This window comes from Lissotriton vulgaris, chromosome 12 (genome assembly GCF_964263255.1).
Source record: "Lissotriton vulgaris chromosome 12, aLisVul1.2, whole genome shotgun sequence".
NCBI classification, from domain to species: domain Eukaryota; kingdom Metazoa; phylum Chordata; class Amphibia; order Caudata; family Salamandridae; genus Lissotriton; species Lissotriton vulgaris.
In genome coordinates, this window is record NC_141700.1 from 245433628 (window position 1) to 245460444 (window position 26817).

The 26817-nt window shown below is 43.6% G+C and overlaps 1 protein-coding gene across 1 annotated transcript in view; it reads right to left on the reverse strand.

The window, feature by feature from the left end:
- PRMT7 (protein arginine methyltransferase 7) overlaps window positions 1-26817 on the reverse strand; it is a 479021-nt gene that overhangs the window by 409601 nt on the left and 42603 nt on the right. The window contains exons 3-4 of the mRNA XM_086947749.1: window positions 10142-10178; window positions 7618-7767 (exon numbers count right to left, since the gene is read on the reverse strand). Of these exons, the coding sequence (XP_086803875.1) occupies window positions 7618-7767; window positions 10142-10178 (187 nt within the window). The remainder of the gene's footprint in view (window positions 1-7617; window positions 7768-10141; window positions 10179-26817) is intronic.

The following is a 26817-nucleotide window of genomic DNA, read 5'->3' on the forward strand; positions in this document are numbered from 1 at the left end:
TCTTTTCCAATTGGAAAATTCTTAAATCCGACCCGATCATCGGCCGAGACATACCTGCGCAACCATCCATAACCTTTCGCAAGACAAGATCAATCAAAGATCTGCTAGTACAAAGCCATCTAGCACCAGTCAGTAGGAGGATCCAGGGTCTCAAAGGCTTCTATCCCTGGAACAAATGCAAGGCTTGTGCCGACAGTAAGAAAGTCACCAACTATCAGGTACCGGGCAAAAGTGATCCAGTCATGATCAAAAAATTCATGAACTGTCTGACACCCTATGTTGTATACTGTCTGAGCTGCCCATGTGGCCTCAGATACACAGGCAGTACGAAACATCAAGCTAAGATCCGCATTTTAGAACACCAAAGAGCGATCCAAAACAATGAAGAAAATAGTGGAAACGTGGACTAGATACTGAACTCCAAAAATAGGATAACATTTCTGGTGGGAAATAGCCAATTTATTCATTTTGTGTCAGCCAGGGAAATGAGAACTTTCATTATGAAAATGAAGTAGATGATCATAGATGCACTAGTTAGTAAAGACTTGTTTAGAAATGCACAGACCAGGCATCATTAACAAAGACAGATGGAAAAATAAATGAGGTGATCTCTGTAAAGATGGAGGATCCAAGAGATCCTGATAATGCAGATTATCCACAGTTTTAATGTAAAGAAAATCATGATTTTATTAAAAAAGGCACGGAGGCTAATATTATGCATATCCTTTTATTACTGCTCAAACACAGCAGCAACAACATCATAGAGTTAGAATATCACTAAAACATTCTAGAACTTAGAACATGTATAAAGCACCATGTCAAGCAGCCATCTTCCTCTTTTGTGAATGCGAAAAATAAATATTAAGTCCCATATTTCCAACGTCTTCAATCTTCCTTAAACTGGACTTCCAACTTCTCTTCTTTGAACTCGAACCTTCTCTTTCAACTTCTTTTCCAACTTTATCCTTCAAAATAAACCAAAAAATGTAATTACAGGGCGGGCATAGTGGAGGGATAATATTAGCCTCTGTGCCTTTTTTAATAAAATCATGATTTTCTTTACATTAAAACTGTGGAAAATCTGCATTTTATGTCAAAGGCCCGGAGGCCAACATTATGCATGTTCAAAGTTCTTCCAAAACCTTACCCAAAACATTTTCCACAGGCTTAAAGTAAAACTTTCTAAAAGTTGAATCATTTGACCAATCTGCAGCCTTCAAAATACCACTCAGACTGAATTCTTTCACAAACGCTTTACTAGCCATAGCCCCTCTTTCTGAATGAGATCCGAAAACACAGACATCCACCCCTGCCTTAAACATCACACTCCTTATCCACCTTGCTAAAGTAGGAGTAGACACAGCTTTATACGGATTAACATAAGAAATCAACAACTGCTTACAGTCCTCTTGCCTCAAACCAGAAGTCCTTTTTTCATATTCCTTTAGACATTTAACCTTGCACAAAAAACTCTCACCCTCCAAATATGGATAAAATATTGTTTTTGACACAGTCTTTGTCCTTCTCTTTAATTCAAAACATACTCCTTCTGGTTGATAAAACCTAGAATTAACATCTAAAGCTCTTACATCTGACACCCTTCTAAAAGAAACCAAACATAAAAGCATCGTCATCTTCCACGTCAAAAATTTCAAATCCAAACCTGAATTTTCTCCCCAACTTTCAAGCTCTTTCAATACCAATGAAACATCCCAAAGTGAATCACATTTTGCCTTTGGTGGAATTACCACTCTAACACTCCTAACCAACCTCCTGACTAATACATGCTGTCCAACTGGAACTCCATCCACCAAGACATGTCCTGCCGAGATTGCAGACCTACTCAAATTAACTGAATTATAAGCCAAACCATCACAAAAAAGACCTGACAAATAATTTACCACCTCTACCACAGGTGCTGAAATGGGATCCAAACCCCTCTTAACACACCAACCATTCCACTTTCTCCAAGCTGATCCATACACCCTAGATGTTCCCGTAGACCATGACTTTGAAACAATCTCCTCAGTCTCCTTTGATAATCCCTGCATTTGCCAAATTCTCCTGCAATCAGCCATGCCATCAACCTCAACTGCCCTGAAACCACTAGGTTGTGAACGTTCCCCTAAACATCCATCAATATCTCCTTGCAATCCGGAAGAATTACATGGTCCTCCACCAACAAATTCATCACATCTGGAAACCATACTTGAGCTTTCCAAAAAGGTGTTATCAGGACCAACTCAATCTCCTCCCTTCTGACCTTGTTCAGACCTCTTTGAATCATTGAAAATAGGGGAAATGCATAACTTCTTCCTCCCTTCCAACTCTGTAGAAATGCATCCACTCCCCTCGCCTCTGGATCCGGTCTCCAGCTGTAAAACTCCTTCAACTGAGCGTTCAACCTGTCTGCAAACAAATCCACACTCAAAGGTCCCCACATCTTCTCCAGACTCAAAAAAAAAACGTCCCTCTTCAATCTCCAACTGCTCGCATCTCTCATGTATCTTGAATACCAATCCGCTTCTACGTTGCTCAATCCTGGTATGTACTGTGCCTGTACCATAATGTCTCTTTCCAAACAAAACTTCCAAAACTCCTTTGCAAGTTCCGCTAACCCTTTTGAACGTGGACCACCCATTTTGTTCACATAACGACCCGCATTCTGAATTCACAAAGCTCTTTATCCGTGTCTTGAACAAACCGGAAGTAGTTAGTGTCCTTATCACGGAAGTGCCCGGGTGATTATTGCCATGATCCGGAAGCATTGAGGTAGCGATCGCAGTGATGTTTCTCGCACGACACATTAGAGAGTGTATATATAGGGCGCAACAAGCCCTGTAGACTGTTTAAGCTGCTCACTCGATCCGGAGGAGTTAGCCCCATCCCGTTTTGCCGTTTATTACCAGGTGAGCGTTGTATGAGTGAGGCCGAAGTTTTGATATTGTGGGGCTTTACTTTGAAATGTTATGCCCAGTATACTTAGCTTTATCCTTTTTGTTCTTTTATCCGTATTTAGAGAACACCACCTGATTCGGGGTGTCGTTGATGAGGACATCGTTATTCCTCGCTCCTCTGATAGAACACCGTATCATCATTATACCGGGTGTTTTCGCCTCAAGTTATTCTCTGGCATCTTTGCTTTGAGGTATGATGTAGGGTAGTACTCTGCTATAATGATCAGTTTAAACTTCTGTAATAATCGTTCGATGCATATTTATGCCCCTTTTTGTATTTATTTATGTCGTTGTAGTACGCCTGAATTCGCCAAAAGGGTTTATGATTGGGACTTCATACAAGCCCGCCTCCTTAATTTTAAAACATTGCTTCAATATATCATTAGCGATTTCTCTGGCGTAACCACGATTAAGGTTAGCATTTTCCTTTTCCTTTTCTCTGAGCTAAATTCTGGACTATGTGGTGGACAAGTCGGTAATAGACCTCTTGATATATTTTTCAAGATCGCTCTAGATTTATCAAGGAGTGCAACAAGTATACTTCTGAGACAGTGTTGCTGTTGTGAACAAGGATGTTGCCCACCAGATAATTGGGGTATTTTTCAGTTGTACGAGTGTGAACTGAAAGATCAAGGTATGTTCAGTGCAATCTTATTTGTAGGAATAACATGTACTTTTCATTATGTGATGTTTATTTTTATGTTTATTTTTGGGTTAACAGACTGACAAAGATGAAATGTGCATCAAATGCTAATATGCTTGTTGCAATGGTTTTGGAATGCCTTTGGTGTTTATACGATTTCTATGACGATGTACATTTTTATGACCATTTGGGGCCTTTATACTGAGGTTTGAAGGCATAAACGTTCATACTCTCACCATGTCTATATTTGAATTCCCTTTATACGGGCATATTAACTGTTAAGCTATTATTTGTGCTTTTTTCTTTTACATGGATGGACACTAGACAGTGTGTTTTGGAATATACATAATGTTTTGTTAATAATAAGGTTATGCAGAATATAATGTGATTATGTATGTAACATTTTATAAAAATTGGCCCTCAAAAATTCTTTTATATTTTTTACAGGCTTTTGTTGTTTTTAATGGGATGGTACAATATATTATCCTGAGGAAGGTGTTGGCTACTAATTGAATGGCCACCGAAACGCGTTGATTTACAAGAAAGGGAGAACTACTTTGAGTTTTGGGAGACAACAAATCTGATGGAATATCAATAACAATAATCAGCATTGATCTTTGATCTACCTCTGTAGTTCTTTTGCTCTTAACAGGAATTATTATTCCCTCTTTTTTCTGTCCATAGAATTGTTTTTTGCCATTTATTATGTATTGTGTATTTGTACAATGTTAATGTATATGCAATTTCAAATGTAATTTTTAACGGATATGCTTAATACAAGCCTGAGCTGATCTTAACTTGTTTAAATAAACTGTAATTTTTACTATATCTTTTTACATTGATTGATTCTGCATTTCCTTATGTGTTGTTTACATATGTTGCACTAATGTTTTGTGTTGATATCATTGAGCTGAATGAATGCCTAGGTTTATAGTTATTAAAGGGGAACTTATTTTCTGACATTTGTCGCTTGGTACCCTACTCCTTTGGGTTATTGGGTCCCTCTCTTTTAATAGTATCTTGTATCCAACCACAGTTTCCAAAACCCATGGATCTTGTGTTATTTCCTGCCACCTGGGAACAAACCGGGCTAGATTGCCGCCCAATTTTATTTCCATATATAAAGGGTCTGGTGAAGAACTTACCTGAGACTCCTCTTGGTCTCCTATCCGATCTCGCACCTCTTTCTCTTCCCCTCGATCTTTGCGGAAAGAAACTTCCCTGATTGGTTCTCGTAAAACCATAACCTCCTCCGTTGCCAAATCCATACCCTAAGCCACAACCTGCTCCATAGGGCCTGTTACCTCTCCCAAAACTACCTCTGGTAACTTCAAAACCTCGGCCTGGGAACCGACCCCTTGTTCTCCCAGCCGAACCAAAAACACGTCTTATATCTTTTTGTGCTTTTTGTAACAATTTAAAAGTACCCACGTAATTTGCCATGTCTTTTACAAAGTCGTCTCCGAACAGCAGCCCATCGCTCTGTTCCCCCAATTCCTTGCCAGCCAAATCTGCAAGTTTTGGATCAATCTTAAATAATATAATCTTCCTTCTCTCCAAACAAAGAGCTGCTTTGGCATTTCCAAGCAACAAATAGAACGTTGCACCCACTGACTCATCTCACCTACGTCAATTCCAGTATTGTTTGTATGTGCTTCTTCGCACAAATCAAACATTTTGTCAAGGGGCCTAAGATATATAACATTCTATCCTGGCACCCTTTTAAACCTTTGTCCAAACCCCTTCTTGGATCTCTTCCTCCTTTATTATTAATAAAAGTTAGCATCTTTTGATCCAATTCTGGTGTTAAAGTCACCTCACTATTAAGGTAGGCCTCGTGCACTCTGACCTCAGCCTAGTCCTCATCTCTTTTGGCATTTCCCTCTTAATCCAATACCTAATGTACTTGGCAACGTGATCTACAGGGGACCACTGAGGCGATAAGAGGGTGCTGAATAAGTAAAGGATCGAACATTTGTTCTCCTTGAGGGTCTACAAAATCCTCAAATTCCAATTTAATCTTTCCCTCATCAAGCTTCCTCTTCTTCACCTGTACCTGTTCCACATCCGAATCCTCTAAACTTGAACTGCATGTAAGCTGTACATCCCCACTAATAGAACTGGTATCACATGCCACAGTACTGTGCCCCTTTCTCTGCGCCTTTATAGCGCTCACTCTGGCCTTTATTGCCTTCTCCTTCTGTACTTTAAGTTTCTTTTCCCTTGAAGGTTTTTCTTGCACCACATTCTTCTTCTTTTTCTTCCTTTTTGATACTTCACTAGAAGTACCTGCTACTATCTCCATCTCCTCTGTGGTATAAAAACCATCCTCTTCTCCAGATTTCTGTCTGTTCTCTCTTTCTTTCACTTTTTTCCCCATAGTGCTTTATATTCTCTTCTCTATAGAAACACTTAACTCTCCAAACATCTTCTCCCTATAATTCTTCATTCCTTCCTCAATTCCTACCTCCACATTCTCCATTCTTAAAATATCACCTTCAAAATAACCTCCAACAGAAATATTTAATTTCCAAGAAATACTCCTTAACCTTTCCTTCACAGGAAGCAGAACAAGGACATCCGAGCTGCCAACTGCACCCCAGGAATCTCCTCCATCGCCGAGGAACGGGCAGTAATGACGGCAAAAACGCAAAAAAATTCACCTCGCAAACTCCCTTGACTACCTCAAACCAAATCCGACGCTCCTCTACTAAACTCTCAAACTTCGTCTGACTGAAACTGACACCGTTCAGTCAGACGATAAAACTGCCCCAAAGCATGGCCGCCCACGTTTTCACTATCCAAACCACACGTTTCCCAATGTGCTAAAATGGCCGCCGCACGTTACGCTCGTACGGCGGCTCATCCTGACCAAAAACTCATGCCACTTCACTTGCGCCTGTTAACGCTCGAGACTGCCCCTTTGACTCGCGCCTGCTAACGCTCGAGACTGACACTGTACCTGCGCACGTAGCGCTCGAGGCTGCCACTGCTCTCGCGCCTGTTACCGCTCGAGAAATGTGACACGCGACATTCTACTCTCAACGGTAACGCGCTTCTTAATATGCTCACTTATACTTTCATAAATGGCTCTAATCCATTACTCATAATTTATAATCCCAACCTAAAATCATACTCGTTTTTCCTCCGCTTACCATACAGTTACTTTTCTTCAATAGACATTTCTCTATAAACCTCTTCTTCAAAATTAAGTTTCTTAATATATCCTCTTTAAAATTATACCCAATATAAAATATCTTAACCAGGTTTTATCAAAATTCAATTAATCAATTAACATTTAAACAGAAGATAAACAGAGTACTTATCTCTTGTTTGAGCAGTAACCAAAGAGGAAGATGGCTGCTTGACATGGTGCTTTATACATGTTTTAAGTTCTAGAATGTTTTAGTGATATTCTAATTCTATGATGTTGTTGCTGCTGTGTTTGGGCAGTAATAAAAGGATATGCATAATGTTGGCCTCCGGGCCTTTGACATAAAATTTGAGTACAAAAGGTGTTCATAGCGCACTTGTGACCGGGGCCCCATTGCCTGCTTACAATACCTCTCACATACCTCCTATTTTTAAAATACCATATAGCATACATATTCACAATCACAGACCTTGTTGATAGTATTCTATGTATAAAACAAAGAGTGACACTAATGAGGGGCAGGGAAGAGTTTATGGTCCCTGTAACAGGGGGTTAAAGCCCACAAAACCATATGACTGATGCAGTCAGTATAATTTCAGCAGAATTTTGAGCCATAATATTTTATACTGCACTTCGAACTAGGAAATGATCCACTTTTCCACTATGGGAAAGTGACCCAAATCCCCCATTGTGCTAACCAGAGTATGAAAAGTATTTTTTTTAATTTGTTTCCGGTTTTAATGTTTTTATGAGGAATTACCCAATGGGCAGCACCAAAAGAAAAAAAGTATTGTGTACAAAAAATGTTTTATTATATCAGGCTATGCAGCATTAAAATTATGCCAACTAATGTAACCCCTCACCTCAATGGCATAGCAGAAATCTGCCCCCGCTGTGAGTGCCATCATAGATAGAAGTCCAGTGCCTGTCCCGATATCCAGGACAATAGCCTGCTCTCCCCTGTCCTTTACTCTGTGTACAGCAGCTCGGATTCCTTGGTAGTATTTCTCATTCTACGAAGAAAAAACAATAACATGATTCAGCACAGTAACCACCCATAATCTAAAAGCAAAGACTTCTAAAAATGGACCTAGAATGAATAGTTCCTCTGAACTATGTTTTTTTTCTTCCATATTATTAGTTAAATTAAAGAAATGCAAATAACAGATGAGCAGAGATACCAAATTAAACACTATGTACAATGGGAGTTGGTCAGACTGCCAACCACCATCGTATCGGAAAGGTGACCGTCCGACAACGAGTCGGTGATCCTACCTGCCCTATTAGAATAGAACCGCTGAGCAGGCAGTCATAAAATGTTTTTTCAACTGCAGCTTGCATGCGGCCCAAGTAAAGAGCCGCAGCACAAGCCGCAGTAGAAAAAGGTACTTTGTGCCGATCCATGCACCATGTGGTGCCTGGCACACGGGGCATGATTATGTGGAGGGGCACTACATGTGCCCCCGGGGCCTCTTAACAGTGTCCTACAGGGCACGGATGCCCTGCTTGGGGCCCTCAAAGTCTCTTTCTTCCTGTCTTTCCCTAAATAGGCAGTCTTAAAGGGATATCCTAAACCCTACGGTGGTGCCTTCGCAGGTACCATCTCCATCTCCATTGTAGAGTTATGATTCTGACCACAATACCGACAGAATCCTTGATCTTTGTCGGAAGTCCTACCCCTGACCTCGGCAGTCCAACCAGCTACATAGTAATGCAGCAGTAGGACAGACGCCCTAAATGGCGGGTGAACCAACACAGATGGCCTGTCAGTGGCGGTCCACCCACCATCGTAATGGGGGCCTTAGGGTGTATTCCAAAATCCTCCAACTTTAGTACTATTTAATTTGGTTTACTCCATTTTCATATACATCTTGTCCATTATTCCCAAACATGTGACACCATCAAGGGTCGTGAGGGGGCTAAGAGAAAGAGAAGGGGGTATGGGCAATGGAGTTTGGAGCTCTCACTTAAAGGGTCAATTCCTACCTCTGATCAGGCTTTGAACTCAAGCTGCTTTGACTATGGCGACTCAAAGGATATCTGCACTGTTAATACTGCAATTAAAACACTGCATGCAGCACAAGTATGACAATGAAATCAGTTCTAATGATGCAACTTTATGTTACATTATTCAAAAACTACTACCATCCCGCTGTCTTGATGAATACAATGTTCCCCTGGCTTAGAAACACAAGTCTACCCCAAAGAAGTAGTTGAACATCCATTGAGACTTTCTTTGTTCTTATCTCAAAGAAATGGTATGTGCCCTTTGCGGACTACATAGCTGCTTTCACCAAAACCACTATAACACTACTCCTCCTCCTAACTGTTTTCCTTAATTAACCTACCTTCTTAGTCTCAGGCCATCTGGTCAGTACTCTGTAAGATTTTATAATCTCTAAAGGGCATCAGCAATGGAATTTGAATTCACCCAACTCAGTCCCCGCTCCCTTTGTGTGTCTCATCAAAGCTGTTTAGCCTGCAAACCAAGAAAATGCTAATGCTCTGTCAATTTTCTCTACTGTGGCTGTCCTTAGTACGCCTTACACATAATCTGAAAATGTCCACGTGAGAAGAGGATTCTACAATCCATGGACATTATGCTATCTATCGCAATGCTATTGTGAAAAATAAAAAGCTCTTCTGTGGTATCTGTTTTTTACATTTATGTTCATTGCTTTGGAATAAAAAGGCAAAACCATAAAAGTTAATTAATCAGAGCAGGCTCAATAAAGTGTTTGCTTATATCGTGCTTGAAGCAGCACCTTTGCTCTTTCTAAGGCCCTCAGTGCCAGTTCTGCAGAACTCGGGTGGGTATTAACTATGAATTGTAATCCGTGATTACCCAGGGTGAGGTATCTACCAGGTCCAGTAAACAACTCCAATTCCACATTTTGCCAGAGAAAAATAGGGAACTGCATGCGGATAAAGGTGCATCTTTCACCCATTTCTGTATATATTAAACTTTTCCTCATTGATGTTCGCTAGTACATTTCGACAGGATCAACCTACCCCAATTTAGCAAGAGAAAATTATGTGAATGTGTACATCGATGCACAACTCATAATTTCGAGCCCAGAGCAGACCCCTGTTTGAACACCGATAAGAGTTATCACCAAAAGAGGAAAACAGAGCCCAAGTACTGGCAGTAAAAGGTTTTACTATCACCCAGCCTGATGGCACTTTTGGTAATTATGAAAGATTGAGTTGGCAATGCCAGAAAAGGAATTTCTGAAATGAGGATCAGAGCAGACTGGGCAATATAACAATGTTATTCAACATTGACAACTAACAGCCAGTACCAAACCCCAAGGCTTTCCATCTCCTCAGCACTCAATTGTTGCTATGAGAATGAGTCTTTTACTGTCAGTGTCTACACATACTTACTCGGTCTTTGTCATGTAGCATGTCTGCATAAGAGGATCTAGAACAAGAAAGAAAAAAAAGAGGAGTTTTGAAACTTTATCATGCAAGCAAAATCAGAACCTGCAAATGTTAAAAATGTCTTCTTAGCTGGTAGTCCATTCTTGACTGCAGAGAAGTATTATGTGTGGCACAGACTGCCAAGCAGCGCTGGATGAATGACTGAGCTCTCGCCGATGTTGCTCGTCTCTGTGCTTATCAACCAAATTAGTATTACTTGTGGTAAAATCTTATACTGCTAAAGGAAATCCTAAGAACACATTTGATAATAATCTAGTATTATTCATTTATATGTTTCAAATTTACTTATTACATCTATGCTGAAAGCCACACTTGAGCAAAGTTAACTTGCCTTCAAAGTTCTCATGAATGTAGTCTGAGAGGTTATTACAAGAACCTATTAGACACTGTAATAAATACATATTAGAGAGGATATACTGTATTTCAGTTCAATCTAACACATTCGTAAAAACATGCCGATGAAGATGCTGTGTCACACACGTCTTTGTATCTGTTAGGTTAGCATTTGTCTTTCTTGTTTGTAACCGAACAACGCTACACCATTGCTGCATGCACCTCCATACAAACTAGATAACGTCTTTTCAGTAATCAGGTATTAGTTTGTCATCAAAAACATTACTCAAGTTAAGTAAACTATTTTTCTCAATTTTGCTAAATTGCTAACAGGATACTTGTAAGAAATTGGAGTATTAGTTGAGGGGGTGAGAACAGACGCGGCTGCGTCTCCTGTCTCTGATTAAACCACAGACAGGCGCCATATCCATTTAATCCTTCGCATCGAGCGTTGCAGTCAAGACGACCCGTCTTTTGAAAGAACAAACAGGAAATCCCTATTCCTTGTTGGTCTGTGACTGTCGAACCACTCATCCCACGGGCCTTGCCCCATTGTATACGGTGCAGTCACGCTCTTTGAGCTTATCCTAAGTGCAGAAGCTGTTAATCGTGCACACACTGTGCCAGGAACCTCAGATTCCTTGCAGGCCAAATTTTTAGCGACTAAGAGTTGAGTCGTCCATTCCACGAGATTGCCCACGACGTTTAGCGTGGCTCCGTTGTCCTTGTACAGAACCCAGTTGGGTCGTACACCATGAATGGCCCCACACTTCTTCCCTCCCTTGTGTGACGTCCTGATGAAGACCCCGTGAAAGAACTTTAATTGGCCTACGGATAGGGGTCGAAACGTCGACGGTTTTCTTTTTGTTGATTTTCCGGCACAACCCCCAATTCTCTAATGTTCAGATGTGACCGTTGAATTCTAACTATCAAATGAGTTCAAGAATTTTGCCCTGTATTTTGGCTTTTGTATTATAACTGTTTTTGATAACTGTCCTCAAATTTTGCATTGTTATTTCCTGATACTGTGTTATTTTCTCCTTACACTTCCTTGAGCACTACTCCCTCCCCTTTCTTCCCTCCCCCCCTTTGGGGCTTATAATTTTTATGACTTTGTTCTGTAATGTACAATCACGTAGTATTGGTTATTAAATAATATATGCCAATCCCACAATTGCTTAAAAGAATTTTTGCTTTAGTGCTTTTCGAATAATTACAGTGTATGTAATTCACAATACACCTTCCCTACTTACGGGGACCCCCTTTATATGTATCACAGCCCCAGTAGGAAGGCCTGGTAGAACCAGAAACCACCAACATAGGGTCTACTCCGGCTCAGGGACCTTAGGCTAACTATACAGAAAACCATTCACCCAATAAATGAGCTGATCACCCGAGGAGCCCCTACCTGCCTGAGCCACAGCCTGCTGCCTTAGGCTCTTATGAGTAGGACACTCCATCTGTACTTTGCAGAACTCTGCCTCGGAGCCCCCCCCCTTTCATTTTGCCACCCGAAAAACTCAGGTAAGTGGTTCCAGGGCATCACTGTCAGGATCAGCTTTCTACCAGACAGTGGGACCTTCTGGGCAGGTTTCCCAAGGCAGCTGCCATTCCTCTTCTTGGCAGGCACCTGGGCCGTTTTTCCAGGCTCCAGGTCATTCTGACTCCCCCAGTTGGGCCACCATGGACCATGTAGAAAGGCAGAACCACTCAGACTATCTCAATATCTCCATTTTAGAACTCAGCTCCACCTCTTTCCAGACGGTGCGCTCCAAATCATTCCCTACAGACAGTCAAAGGGCATGGCTGATTCACAGCCACCTTTAAAGAACCCGAGTCTGTCCTGTTTAACTTAGTGGACTGCACTGGGGACTACCGGCTCTGAGATCCCAGATGACACTTAACAGTAGTCATATTGGCTCCTGTATTTCGCAGAGGCTCCGCCCTCTGCCTATTGACTGTGCGCCACTGCCTTTACTTTTGGGTATTGTCAGGCATGTGGGCCTTTGAAACTATCGCCTTGTCACCCAGGAACACCAAGGTAATCTCTACACTCCCCGAAAATTAACTGGGATAAACCTCTCCCCAGCACCACACTGGCCATTCCCAGGGTACACTCACCAGAGGCAGGTTGCTTCCTGCAGGGGCAGATGGCATCCCCCTAAAGTGCCCATACTGGCAACATTCTTGGTACTTGTGGCAGAAGAAGCCACTGGACTTCTTCCCATTTAAAGTTCCCTTCTTTTGCTCAGGATTGGAATGAAATTAATTCCCTGAAAAACTCTTTTGGAAGCCATTGGATATCTCCTTTGGTTTTTCTGGTGGGGACTCAGTCCACCCATCTGGTGATCCCCAAAGTACCTTCTTTGACACCCTGGTACTAATCCAGAGGTCAGCCTCCTTCGCTTACTCGCTGGGCACATTGAGCTTTAAATCAATCATGTGTTGATGGAGCTCTGTAAAGCAATTACTGAACACGTGCTCTTTCAGAAATAGATTGTACAGTCTGTGAGCAAACCTTTCAGTCACTTTCGCCAGAGCAGGGAGTAAGGAGATGGGTCTGTAATTTGCATGGACTGCAGGGTCGAGCGCAGGTTTTTTAATAAGTGGTAAAATCATGGCACTCTTCCAAGCTTTGGGAACTACCCCAGAAGAGAGTGACAGATTCAAGATGGGATTTATCAAGTCATTAAGAACAGGTGCCATATTTGCTAGACACTTGGCAGGGCAAGGATCCTGTGGAGATCCGGATTTGAGACTTGTCAGAATAGCAAGAGAACTCTCATGATCTAATGGGGGAAAATTGGACAGAAAGGGGCCATGATCTGGCAAGGGACACCCCAGACTTATCGTATGCTGCTGGAAAGTGGCCTGGAGAGAAGATTGAATAGAGGTAATTTTCTGTACAAAATAGACAGCTAATTCCTTCAACCAAGTTTCGGAGTGAGCATGGATCGGAGTATAAGCAGAGGGAGAGGTGAAATCTTTAACCACCCTGAAAATTTCCTTGCAAGAATGCTCCGCTTCATTTATTCTAGATTCCAGATAGGATTTTTTACCATCCCAAATTAATTTATGGTAGGCTCGAGTCAGCGTCTTAAACTTAAGCCTCTCTGAAAGATCATAGGATCGCCTCCATGCTCTTTCTGCTTTCTTAAGATCTTGTCGTGCTTTTTTTAGATGAGGGGTAAACCAAGGAGCAGATGTTCTTTTGTCTGCAGAATTATGTTTCTTGGCCGGAACCAAGCTCTCTAGACGGTCTGTGAACCAATTTTGGAAGAGATCGATGTACTCCTCTACATTGTCAGAGGTGGGACACGGAAAGTTAGTTAGAACATTTGATAGCATCTCTCTAGTGAGAAGATGGAAAGATTTAGAGAGATGCTTTAGCGACCCTGCTGGTTTGGACCGTGATGGAACCATGACAGAGATGGAAAAAGTGATGAGAAAATGATCTGACCACAGAACTGGCTAGAAATAATCTATTTTATTTATTTAAATAGTGTTGTGATGGGTTGTACTGTTTTGAGAAAACCAAAGTTTGATCAGTAAAGAACATTATCATTACTAGGCTCATGGTCCTTTAAATGAATATAAAAATGGGCACACATGAACATGACCGCATTTAACACCTCCTGATAATGGATTTTGTTTGAAAAATACAGAAATACTTAAGAATGAGCTGTATTTTAACTTGCAGACATTTGAGATTTTAAATAGAAAAAAACATGAAAAGTTTTAAAGTTCCTGGTGAAAAAATAGAATGTGTTTCGACCTCTTTGAAATGGATTACTGTGCAGGCTAAGGCCTAGTAAAAAAAAAAAAAAAACTTCTTGCCTTCAACACCATGGAAACTTACAGCAGGTTCACCGGATGTTGTAGTTTCTGCATTAAAGGAGTGCTGAGAGAAAGTTACGGATGCTCTTTGTTCTGCCAAGTAATCACCTACAGGATAAGAACACTTCACTGTAAGTTCAATGGGGTGTGGGGCCTAATGAATCAAAGGGATTTTCCAAGTCTGATTCTATGGGAAAATGTGTTAGTCCATGTGGACCCTAGAGTCTACTTTCTGCATGCTGGTGTGGTTGATCAGAAAACATATATTTTTACAGCAGCCATTAACTCATGCATTGGTCTAAAATGTGTTGGAAAGGATCAATTTTTATATGGTATTTCCCCAGTTGTTTACCTTCTTTAGCTGAACGCATTTTGATGCCTTTAGTATTGCATACTTTACTTCTGCTAACCAGTGATAAAGTGCTTGGGCTCTCAATTTGGCATACACCAAGTTGACACATTTAATTTGCTTATTAGTCCTTGATGTATGGTACTACATGTACCCGGGCCTTTAATGTTACTAGTGGGCTGCAGCACATATTGTGCCACCCACTAAAGTAGCACTGCAAAACATGGCTTCTGGACTGCCTCTGCAGCCTGGGTAAGCAGTTTTAGCTTTTGCCAGGCCTAAACCCTCCTTTTTATTATTACTTATAAGTCACCCCTAAGCTAGGCCCTTAATTGCCACAGTGCAGGGTGCATGGTATTTAAATAGTACAGCATGTATATTAAAAGTTTTACATGTCGTGGCAGTGGAAAAAGCTGCAGCGGTTGTTTTTCACTATAGCAAGGCAGACTCTTTCATAGGAAAGACGGGGTTAACCACATTAGAACATTTTATAATGCTTAACTTTATTTTGGGAATATGTGTAAAACTGATTCAATGACCCATTTTAACAATAATTAAAAATCCAACTTAATGGTAAAGTTAGATTTTATATTACTATTGTGAACACTGGCTGATGAAGTTGACACTGAGGCCTGCCTCCCCTTTGTCTGTCTATACGGGCTGGCACAAAACCCAGTTGGGGTAGAAGAACTGAACACTGCTGCTTTAGAGGGTGGACAAAAGCTTGCCTCCGACTCATAGGCTGGTATGGGGCATAAAAGTGGACCCCACAGACACCTTCTCGGAACACATCTGAGCCTGTGTGGATCAGAAGGAAGACTTTTCTACTGTTTGAAGAACCTTAAGGAAGACTTTATGTGATTGCCTTAAAACCAGGACCCCAAAAGTGACTCCAAGGGTAAAATGGCTGGCCTCCTGTTTCAGCTACAGGGACACTACAAGCCTCCAGAGGCCTCTCTACTTGCAAATGCACAGTCTGCTTGTCCCAACTGGACTGCCATGGACCCTGCTGCTGGCCTCTGCTAGAGTGAGTCCTAACACTCTAGTAGTGACCCTGGTTTCCGCTACTGAAGGAGATCTGACTTCCAGTAAAGTTTCTAAGTCCGAACGTAGAGGGCTTCATCGGGACTGATGCCAAACAGCAACCTGTTGAGGCCTTCATAGAGACAGACTTCGGACTTTGCCTGTTTCGAGCTTTCTTACCTTAGGTTGATAACCATACCAGAACCCCAGCCTCCAAAACCCACTATTGCTGAGCCCTACTTGAGAACAAGCTTGCAGCCTATCCCACCAACGACCCTTTGACTACCACTTTTCTACATAAAATGTTCTAAGTCTGAAGGTAAATGTTCCTCTGGGACAAACAATGTCCCTCTAGCCAACCCGCGTTTCATCGCTGTCGACTTTGACCCCGTCTAGTGTGACCAGTTTACTGCGGTTGGTGCTTTGTTCTGTTTGGTGCTTTTTTCACTTCTAAACTGTAAAAATTCGTATAATCAGTTCTACTTTTGAATGTTTGTCATTTTTGTATTAATTTATTTCTTAACATCTACTCTACTTTTCTAAATTGGTGTGATTTTTCTTGTGTTGGCTTTTCACTGTATTAGTGTTTGTGTTTTGCATGAATACTTATCACAGTGCCTCTAAATTAAGCTTGACAGCTTTTGTACCAAGCTGCCAGAGGGTTAAGCCCAGGTTTATTTACCTTATTTTACCTTATTTTACCTTATTTTTTGTGGTTTACCCTGTCAAGGATTGTGAATATTATTTGAGGTGTGTTCTCACCCCAATCTACTAACACTAACTTCTAACCATTGGTGTTTAGCGGTGGAACTCAGTAACTCTGTTTTTGCAGTGCCACTCAGTGATTTGTACAAAACCAATATTACCTTAATGATAATAAAGAGGTTTTTAGGTTGAGACTGAGCCAGCGCGCATTCGCTGCTCTGGCTATCTGCTGCAGTGGAGTAGGGAATAGAAGCTCTGTCCATATTTGCCATTGGCTTGTGTCATTCCCCGTCCTAAATGCTGGCTTCTGATTCGTAAATAGGCTTTTTAGTCTCTCCTTAGTACTGCCTCCTCTTCATATGTCACCTCCCATGGCAACTGGCCCCTTTACTTCGGTTGTTACACTGTACTTGTTATTTAGATTGTAAGAGCTATTTTCTTTATCCAGTTTCTCTTACTGCAGGCCCAATTTGCTTTGGTGCCTTCTTTACAACACCACCCTCCCTACCGTTGTCCGTGCCTTCTTTGCCCCCCCGCCCTCCCTCCCGTTTTCATGTCTTCTCCCCCCGCCCTCCCCCAGTTGTCCGTGCCTTCTCCCCCCTCTCTCCCTCCCTTCCTCCATTGTCCGTGAGTTTGCCTGCATAAAAGACTCATTTGAAAATAACAGACACTAATCACTTATTTGTAATTCCTCCAAGTTCAAAGTGTCTGCACCGACTAGATATTAACCGCTGCCTTCCCGTAACTGGCAGAATATTTCCATTTCCAAAGGCTAAGCATTCCATAGGAAGACCGTCTTGTGTGGGAAACGAAAACTGGCTTCCTCTGGACAATGTAGGTCACCGGGTGGAACAGTAAGTGTGGTAAGGAAAAATAGAAAAAGTCTTGTTTTAACGCTTGTCACCACTTAGGCATGTACAAACCCAGCCATTCAATACAATCAATTTCTTAAACCTCACCCACTGCCATCAAGGTCAAAGTGCTCCTCTTCCAATATGACCGACTCCAGATGGTATTCTACGATACTTGTATTGTAGTCCTACTTCTGTGGTACTGTTTCTAATAGTGTTTTCGAACCTTTAGCGATTCCTGCTGGAATCCCGCCACAAATGCTGCTGCCGCTTAGCCTGAACTCTTACCACAGAGGGCATATGGTACGGTTGCCGAGGTTCATCTGTCTGGTAACTGGTTTCAAACATATTTTGCAGATTTATATAGCGCAAACTCAACCCAAAGGTTTTGGAGCACTTTACATGAGCACCAGTTACGTTACACAAGGACACATTCCTTAGGTCGAGCCTCAGCCAGCATGCATGTGCTGCTCTGGCAATCTGTTGTAGTGGAGTAGGGAATACAAGCTCCACCCACTCTCCACCCATATTTGCAATTGACTTGTGTCAATGTCATTACTGCCCTCTCTCCCATTGTCTGTGCCCCTCCCCGCCCTCCCTCCGGTTGTCCATGACGCCTACCATTTGCAATAGGTCTCACATTTACCCAAGTTTGAGCTATTGGCATTGTAAATGACAATTCCTTTTATTTATGTTTTGGTTTTTAAAACATAAATAAAAGCGCATTGTCTTTTACAATGCCAATAGCTCAAACTTGTGTAAATGCTAGACCTATTGTATTGCAAATTATTTTTTTTAATTCTTTATTTTTAATTGGTCATTGTATTCAGATTTTCCACAATTTAATTCCTGCTTCATAAATTTGCACCTGTTATTTGCAAGGATGGAGATAGATCTCAGTAACATTGAGAACTTCAAAGTGGCGGAACTGAAGAAATTCTGCAATGGAATGGGGTAGGTACCCTTAGAAAAAAAGGTCTATAAATGTAGACTATCAGATAGTGCTCAGAGCCCATGAGGAGGTACGCCTGATAAAAGCTGCAACACAGGAGCACGAGGGCAATAACCTGGAGGAATGAGGATGAAGAGAAGGATGAGGAAGAAAGTGACCTACCTGAAGGCCCAGAAATAAACCCAGAAGAGGAAGAAGAGATTCCCATAGGGATGAGATCACCTGCAGTGTCTCTGACTAGGAGCCATGTGTCCTCGCCAACCTGAACCAACAGGCAGGCTCAGAGACACCTGAAACTTTAACTAGCCAAGCTGAAATTTGCTGCTGAAGAGAGCAGAGGCTGAGAAAGCCTTAGTGGAAAAGTGGCTAGCTCTGAAGGAAAAGAAAATTCTGCTGGCTCAGAAATAACTGCTAGACATGAAAGACAGGAGAGTCACAGAGTCCAGTGAAGCTGGTCAGAGTGACACAGAGAGGCATAAAGGAGGTAAAAAGATCCATATTCTCAGAGACCTGGAGCCTAGTTTTGTGATGGGGAATGATTTGACAAGTGATTTGAGGTCTATGAGGTAGCCTTTTCAATGCAAGGAGGGTTGGTTGCGAGTCCTTGCATTTAAGATTGTTATTATGTATGTATTTATTGCATCATTATGTTAAATTTGTGTACTTAACAAGAACTATATCAAAGTTGCATTATTTATTATTTGTATTGTACATATGGACACAGAAAAAACCTATGGTGTTTTATTACCATTTAAATGCAATTGAAAAAAGAAGATTGAAAAACTTGATAAGAAAAATAATTAATAATAATGAACTGATGTTTTTGCAGATTTTCTTTGATAATTTAAAACAAAGGGACAGCCCAATAGAGCTCATTGGGCTGCTCTATAGTTAATTATCTAATGGATAAAGAAAATATTTCCAAAGCAGAAATACCACACCATGCATCTAGAAAGAGGAAAGTAAAGAAGTGAATGAATAGACACACTACTGTGAAGTGAGGCCATATATTGATATAAGGCCTAGGTATTTCATAATATCCTTTATGTAAGAAGATTTTTTTATTGAGCTAGTGTGTTGTTACCTTATGCCCCTCATATTTATTTGCTGCATTCATAATATTATGACTAACCAATTAGTCTGTATCTGCCTGTTTCCCTATGCCCAATGGCACGTCCATATGTCCTTCAAATATTTCCCATTGGTAATTGGCTGTCGTTTGGTTGCACTGGAGCTGGGCCATCCTGACGGATGAGGTCTGGCACTACTGCTGCACCTAAACTCAGCTTGACTCGGCAAATCACAGACACAAAAACATACACTACAAGTATCTTCTTAGAGCATATACCACAACTAGTGCACAGGCTCGGATCGACCTTTCGAGACCTGCCAAGTGCCCTAAGTGTCACGCAGACGGTGCAGACTTTGCACACCTGACATGGACATGTAATTATATGGGGGGGGGGGGGGGGGGGGGGGGGGGGTCCAGGAGGGATTTATTATTCCTGACTCTCCTTAATGGGAGAGTCCACACTCGATCCTGACATGCTCCTGGATCCTCTTGGCTATGTAAAATGTATTCCTAAAGGGGTCCATAGATTCACAGCTATTACCAAAATGGAAGATTGCCCTACATTGGGGTAGCAAACGTTCCTTAACCACTGCTGCTTTGCTACGTAGTCTGATCCATTGTGATACCACCAGCAAGATATATGCTATGCTAGGCTATAGCCCCCATCTTCCTGTCCTAAAGATACCTGGTATCCATTCCGTGCATACATGTTGATGCAGGAGAACAACCACTTGGACTGATCTGGGTATATGTATGTGCCACAAAATTTATTTGCATTTCCTGCATAAGTAATGTTGCCCTCAAACACTTGCATCGGTCACCGTCTCCGTCCCTTCTTTTACACTGTTCTCTTTTCCCACATTACCCTGCATCTGGAGTTAACAATGGGCCCTGGCTCCCTGGTCCTTCTGATTTTTTGAATGTATAATGTCACACTTTATTTTAATCTTCACTGCTGGGTTTATGTATGTTTTCTGTTGTTTATCAAACACTGAAAGAGGAAAACAAGCATTGGCATAGCCAATAGGTCTCGCCTTTGGGACCTTATAAGTATTTAATTATGCAGCACAATCTCCTTGGTGCAACATCAACTGTTGCATGGCTAAACACTTATAATGTCCCAAAGGCGAGACCTATTGGCTATGCCAACGCATGTTCTAGCTTGCACCAAGGCCTTTGGCATCATTGCTACCTACAGTACTGTTTCTCAGCCTGCACTGTATGAGGATGACTGTGTGTGTGTCCTATGAGTCATTCGCTCACTAGGACTGAAGCTGGATGACCCCAACTTATCAGAAGGTTATTTTAAATTGAAGTGTGCTGTTTAATTCTAGCTCATCCACTTGACGTAATGTATAATCGTTGACAGAATGAACGATCTGACTAAAGGTTTTTGAGAGGAGTTGAAAGCAGGGGGAAATGTAGGCAATGCTGTCAGTTGCAGCTGAAGCCCTTGGGGAATGAGATGGGTCAGATTTCAACAGATAGCAGACCACTTTCTCCACAGACAATAGACCAGATGCCAGCTGACACCAGACTTTCACAAGACTGTCAATGCCTACACACATAAGGAGCATTGTATGTTATACAAAGATTATTTTTGAAAATATTTGCATTATATGGATGGAACTGTTTTGTTCTACTTATACTATACGGTGTCACTCCGAGTGTCACACATAGAGCATTTAAATGTCACACATAAGAGCACAGAGACCATGGAAATTTCACACGTAAGCACACTGAAATCTGGGCAGCTAGGGATCCATGGTAGTCAATTTGTTTAGAAGACACGGTTATATCATTGACAGCTTTTTCTTTCAAAGGGCTATGTTCTTTCCTTGTTCATCGTAAATGTTATTTTATCATTTGACAACATTGCAAAGAAAAAAGACACTAATATAGTGACAAGGACTTATAAGTAACCAAGAGCATCATGTGAGAAGAGGATCATGGGCAAAGTCGTTTTTTTTTATTTAAAATGTTTATTTTGATTGGCTGCTGTGAAAAGGGTGATAATAAACAAGGAAGAAAGAGAAGCATAATCCTCGCCTCAGAGTCCTTTAATTGAATAGGAAATTTAAGACGGGTATGCTCGAAAAAGTTTTAGTCTGTGAGAAGTCGTTCGAATTTCACATGTCGTCCAGATCGTAATTCGTTATAATTACACAGTCTGTTGCCAGGGTCAGGAACATAGACTAGATGTGTTGTCCCACACAAAGATGGTCGCCGCATTACGTAATGCTACGCACTGGGTTGCATTTTTTTTCCTCAGTCTACTACGATGAGACACTCTCCGGAAGGCTGACTGGGTGCTTGGAACTTGAAGCGGCTCGGGGTTCTCACCGGAAGCGGCCCATGCCGGATCAGCCGTCTCCGGAAGGTGGATGTGGTGAGATAGGCCTGCCCTCCCATAGGAATGCATGGGGGATTTGTGTGGCCATGGTAATTCCTGATATGAGGGGAGTGCATGGTCAAGTTTAGTATGTGCGATCTCGTGAAAATAAATGCTGCGCAATAGTGTGCGCAGATATATTGTGGTTATTTCAGAATTGCCACTTTTAGAAGTTGGCATTTCTGTGCGCTGTGTGTCTGCCTGCATGATGTGAATTGCATGTCTGGTTTGTGAGTGACAGGTGCTGGCTGATGTGGATGGCTCCAGGAGCCAGGATGAGTTTGCCCAGTGATGAATAGAGAGATCGGCATGTAGATGGGAAGGGGGAGTTGCACCTGGGATCAGAAAGGGCTGTGCCTTCCCTCCACATTGCTGGCTCCACCTCCTGTGGTGCTTCTAATGTCCCTGGCCTATCCTGTGAAAGGGAGAGAGGAGCTGAGCAAAACAAAGTGCTCCAAAGCTCCCCTGAACCAGTTGTATCTGGTTCTCCCATGCCCTACACTTTGAGACAAAGGATTTGCTGGTATAAAAGAAGGTGCTGTGACCCCATGTAAATGTTCTGTTTTCTGGATTCTGATTCCTGCAGGGCGTGCTGCTGCTGGGGCCCAGGAGGACTTGCCAGGAGGGCTGCCTCCCTGGGCCCAGCTATGCCCTGGAACCTTTTGCTAGATTTCTTGTAGCCCAGGGCCCTGCCTTGCCCTTGAAGCCTGGAACACTTCTGGCACCTTTGGCTTTGTTTTCTTTGCCCCAGGACTCTTGCAAACCTTTTCACACCCTGAGAGTGCTGTGCTGTTTCCTCTAATTTCCCCAGGAAGAGGAGTGGGGCAGCGCAGCGTCGTGCTGCTTAGAGAGGAAATCCCCAGATTAAGGATTCCTGCGTGGCACCTCCAGCGCGGGTGCCCACCCCGCCTATTTTTATTACAGTGCGCAGGTGCCCACCTGCGTCTTCGCTTGCATTTTTGATTCGTGCGCAGGTGCCCACCCCACTACTTTGCCTTATTGATTGAGCGGGTGCCCACCCAGCTTTATATTTTTAATGTAGAGAGAGCCTATCCCTCATTTTGCACAGAAGGACATTCACTGCCGCAGCCCGTTGGCGAAAGCGGAAGTCAGGCAGCATTGTGCCTGGTGGCGGGCGGGACTTCCAGATTCTCAGAGGAAGTCCAGCGCACGCCGCCGCCACCTGAGAAGCCGAAGGGTTGAACAAGCTGGCACCTGCCTGTGCGGTGCTCCCATGGCTGAGGGAGAATCCCGCAGGCACCAGCAAGTCAAGAGGAGAAGCCGCCCGGGTGAATAGAGGTGGCCGGTGCAGGCAGCGCCTGTTCCTTGTCCGCTCCGGGGCTCCCGTGGTGAAGAGGGAGCCCCGGTGCCGCGAGTGAAGTGGAGACCGCGGAAGAAGAAGCTAGGCCGGAGTCCTGCCCCGAGCCGGTGAGTGAGGGCTCGAGGGGTCGGGGTGGAGCCAGTCGAGGCACAGATCCCGAGCGGTCCCACCAGAGAGCGGGCCACTCCACCGTTGTTGCCAAGTGTGCTTAAAGGGTCCAGAGGGGCCCGCGCTGTTCACAAAGTGACCTGCCTATTCTCCATGAGCGGACCCGCCGTTGCGGGCACTCCAACATTTTGCATAAATTATTTACCGGGTCAGAGGGGCCCATGTTCTTTTCCCGTGTTGTGCCCCACAGAGCCAGTGAGTGATGGCTCTTTGAAATAGAGGGCCCAGAGGAGCCCATGCTTTTATTCTTTAGGGGGCCCATAGTTGGTTAAAGGGCCAGAGGGGCCTGTGATCCTTTTTCAATGCCCCAGTGTGGGGCTGATCTTCACAGGGGCGCCGCAGTTGCGGGCCGCTGCAACGCTTTGGGGCATGATTATTTCAGGAGCCAGTGCGCTCCATGGAGGCATGTTTATTCACAGAGCCCCGTGTGACTCCCACGCTTCGCGGTGTTTGTTTCAGAGCTCCATGTGGCTCCAATGTTGGGCATATTTATTTTAAGGGCCATTGAGGGCCCATGCCTCATTTTTACATTTCGAGCTGCCCAGCAAGTAGTGGGCAGCTGCACCATTTAGGTCTTTCTTTTAGGGGACATGCTGAAGCTAGGAGTGAGACGCACTCCTTTGCCCCCCTGGTCTTCACAGCTGTGCAGCACTTAGTGCCAGCTGCAATGTTTAGGGCTGCGCAGATTGCGCACCCTTGACTTTCGCTGCATTGGCAGTGCGCCCTGACTTTGGGACAGAGGGCATTTTAGCCCCTTAGAGATGGCTAGTTGGCCAGGGGGACTATTAGGTTTGTAGGACGCAGGCCCTAATGTGATTTATATAGGTACTAGGAAATGTAATTGATATGATATGTTTTAGGCACCCTGATTTATGCCTCTAGATGTGCTTTTATTATTATGAGGTTTTGCATACTGTGTTCGGTTTTATTTTATTCCCTATTGTGGTTTATGTATGATTTACTCCTTACTGCGGTTTATGTTAATGAGTTTATTTCCTAATGCGAGTAATGTTTAGGAGATTATGGTCTACGATGTTTAGGCTTATGAGGTTGGCGCTGAATATTTCTCGCCTTATGTGATACTGTGCATGATATGACTTATGTTACAGGTTGATGCGGAGTATAGTGTTTGCCAGTAATTACTGGTTGTGTTCTAAGGTTATGATATGTTCTTACTTTTACTATTTTTACCAAGTGATGATTCTGACAGTGGCTCACGTGGCCTTGTCATGTGTAAATAATCCCCTGTAAATATTGCCCAGTGCCAGTTGGCACGGTGTATATTGTGTGATTACCATCTAATGTGTTTTATGATAATACAAAGGCTATTTGATGTATAACCTTGTGTGGAGTTCCTTTTGTGGTGTGCCTAGTATGTTGTTGCTGTGTGTGTTGCGCAAATGCTTTACACATCGCCACCGGGATAAGCCTGACTGCTCGTGCCAAGCTACCAAGGGGGTGAGCAGGGGTTATCTTTGGCGTGTAACTCACTTTCCCTGACTAGAGTTGTGGTCTCTGCCTAGCTCGGGTGCAAGCCTTAGCCAACCAGAGATCCCCAATTCTAACAAACATCAGTAGCCTAAACATCGGAGGAGCCGCCTGAGGAGAAGCCATGAACCCCGAATAGAAAGAATGAGTGGACAGAGTGAACAGCGGTTTTAGTGAAGTAGCGGGTCTGGTGATACTGCGAGGAATTGAGCTGGGGCTGCAGTGGAGAGGAGTAGAGATGCAATTGTGCATAAGAGGGGTACAGCGAACAAGGGGTGTAACTTCAGTGAGAGTTTGCATGTAAATGCTACGTATGGGTGGGTGCTAACTCTTCCTTGATAATAAATAGAGTAGGGCGGATGGCTCGGATAAAGGTGGTCATTGGATGATGGGGGTTCAAGTAAGGAATGTAAGGGAGTGGTGATCTGGAGGAGAGACATAAAAAGGAAGAATGTAAAATGGGATTGCACAGTCAGACCTAAATATTAGGAAAACGAGAAGATCCTTTGAGTGCAAGGAGAAACTGAGGTCAGTACCGATGTATAGATGCGAGTTTTACTTGAACAGTTGTGTTATGTATAGATTATTCAGTAACACCACACTGCGTCGAGCCACTAGGCTACTTGTTGAGAAGAATAACTGGGACTGATGGTGGGGTCAGGGCTAGTGCTGTTGGCCTGACAGTGCGTTCTGACAGACGGGCGGAGCGGGTGGGCGTGCGGCTGCAAAAGTGAAAGTAGCTGCAGGTGAAAGACAGATGGCGGCTGCGCGAGTGCACGTTCGCATGAACGCATGCACCAGGCCAGCCAAAGCTAGGGGTAGCACTTTGAAAACGAACCTACAAAATTTCTTGCAGCGCATGCGCTGGTTCAGCGAGACCTAAAAAACATTGTGAGATGACGTCCCGAAGACCCCTACCTGGAGGCCACCCTCCCCCTCACGTACCTTGTCCGGCACCACCGGGACTGAATCCCTGCCGCCAAAACGCCATAACAGAGACCGGAATCGGAACACCAGCCATCACAAACGAAACCCCGCCCTTCTCTCTCCCACAGGGACCAACCCGAGGAACAGGTCCGGAGGAACCATATCCCGCTGACCCCGGAAGTCCCGCCCCAAAGGCAGCGCCAGCACAGGATAAAACCGGAGAGCAAGTACAACCCGTCGTCGGAGTTTCGTGGCAGGACCCTCTGGCTGGAGACGGAGAAGGAGAGCAGACGTGCGAGGAAGACGTGTGGACAGAAGAGTGGTGGAGTCCCAAGGAGGTGGCTGGAGAGCGGCCGTAACTCACTGGAGAGTTACGGCGGACCGCGTGAGTGCCTTTTGCCTTCTTTTTCCCTACTCATTAGGAGTCCGTGTTAAAGTCCCTGTAAATAACCCCTCTCTCTCCATAGACTCACCACCCCTGCACTGTATAATACGTATATGGCACCTCACAGAAAGAACCCGTCCGTTACTCTCACGTCCCACCTCGGCACCCTCTCTATTTCCCGACCTGTCTTCCGTACTCCCGGTACCCTCCTTCCCGCACTGTCTCTTTCCGCCCCCTCCTGCACTACCCGGGTGACGGTGAGCATTTGTGCCTCGTTGACTTCTGATAGGACTAACGGTCCCTTGTTTTCTTTCCTCTCTTCCGGTCCTCCTTGGAAACTCCCCGTCACCGGAGCCATCCCTGGACTATCGGAGGACGCCGAGAAGCAGAGAAGAACCGAACCAGAGTCCATCGCCGGGAGCCTCCCTTTCTGACTGTTGGAACTATCTTTACTGTTCATCCGCAATAAAAGTCCAATATTGCCCACTACATACGGCCTCCTCGCCTGCTTTTCCGGGCCGCTACGCTCACTCCGCCACACATATTTAAGTAGCAGCTTTGTTCCTTGTTGTAGAAAGTGGCTTCACAACCCAGAGCCCCACCCATTTGTTTTTTGCGTTTCTGGCTTCTTGAAGGGCACTTGTGTGTCAGCGGAGTCAAGGGCCAGTCCACAAAAGTCTCAGTTGAACCCTCTAGGATCCCCCCAGCAGGCCGATTTCCCCAACTGTAACCCAAAGGGCATAAGGGGGTCAGCCCCACTGGCCCTGGAAAGGATGGTCCTTGCAGGGGCACCAGGTGGCTTCTACTTCCAGCAGG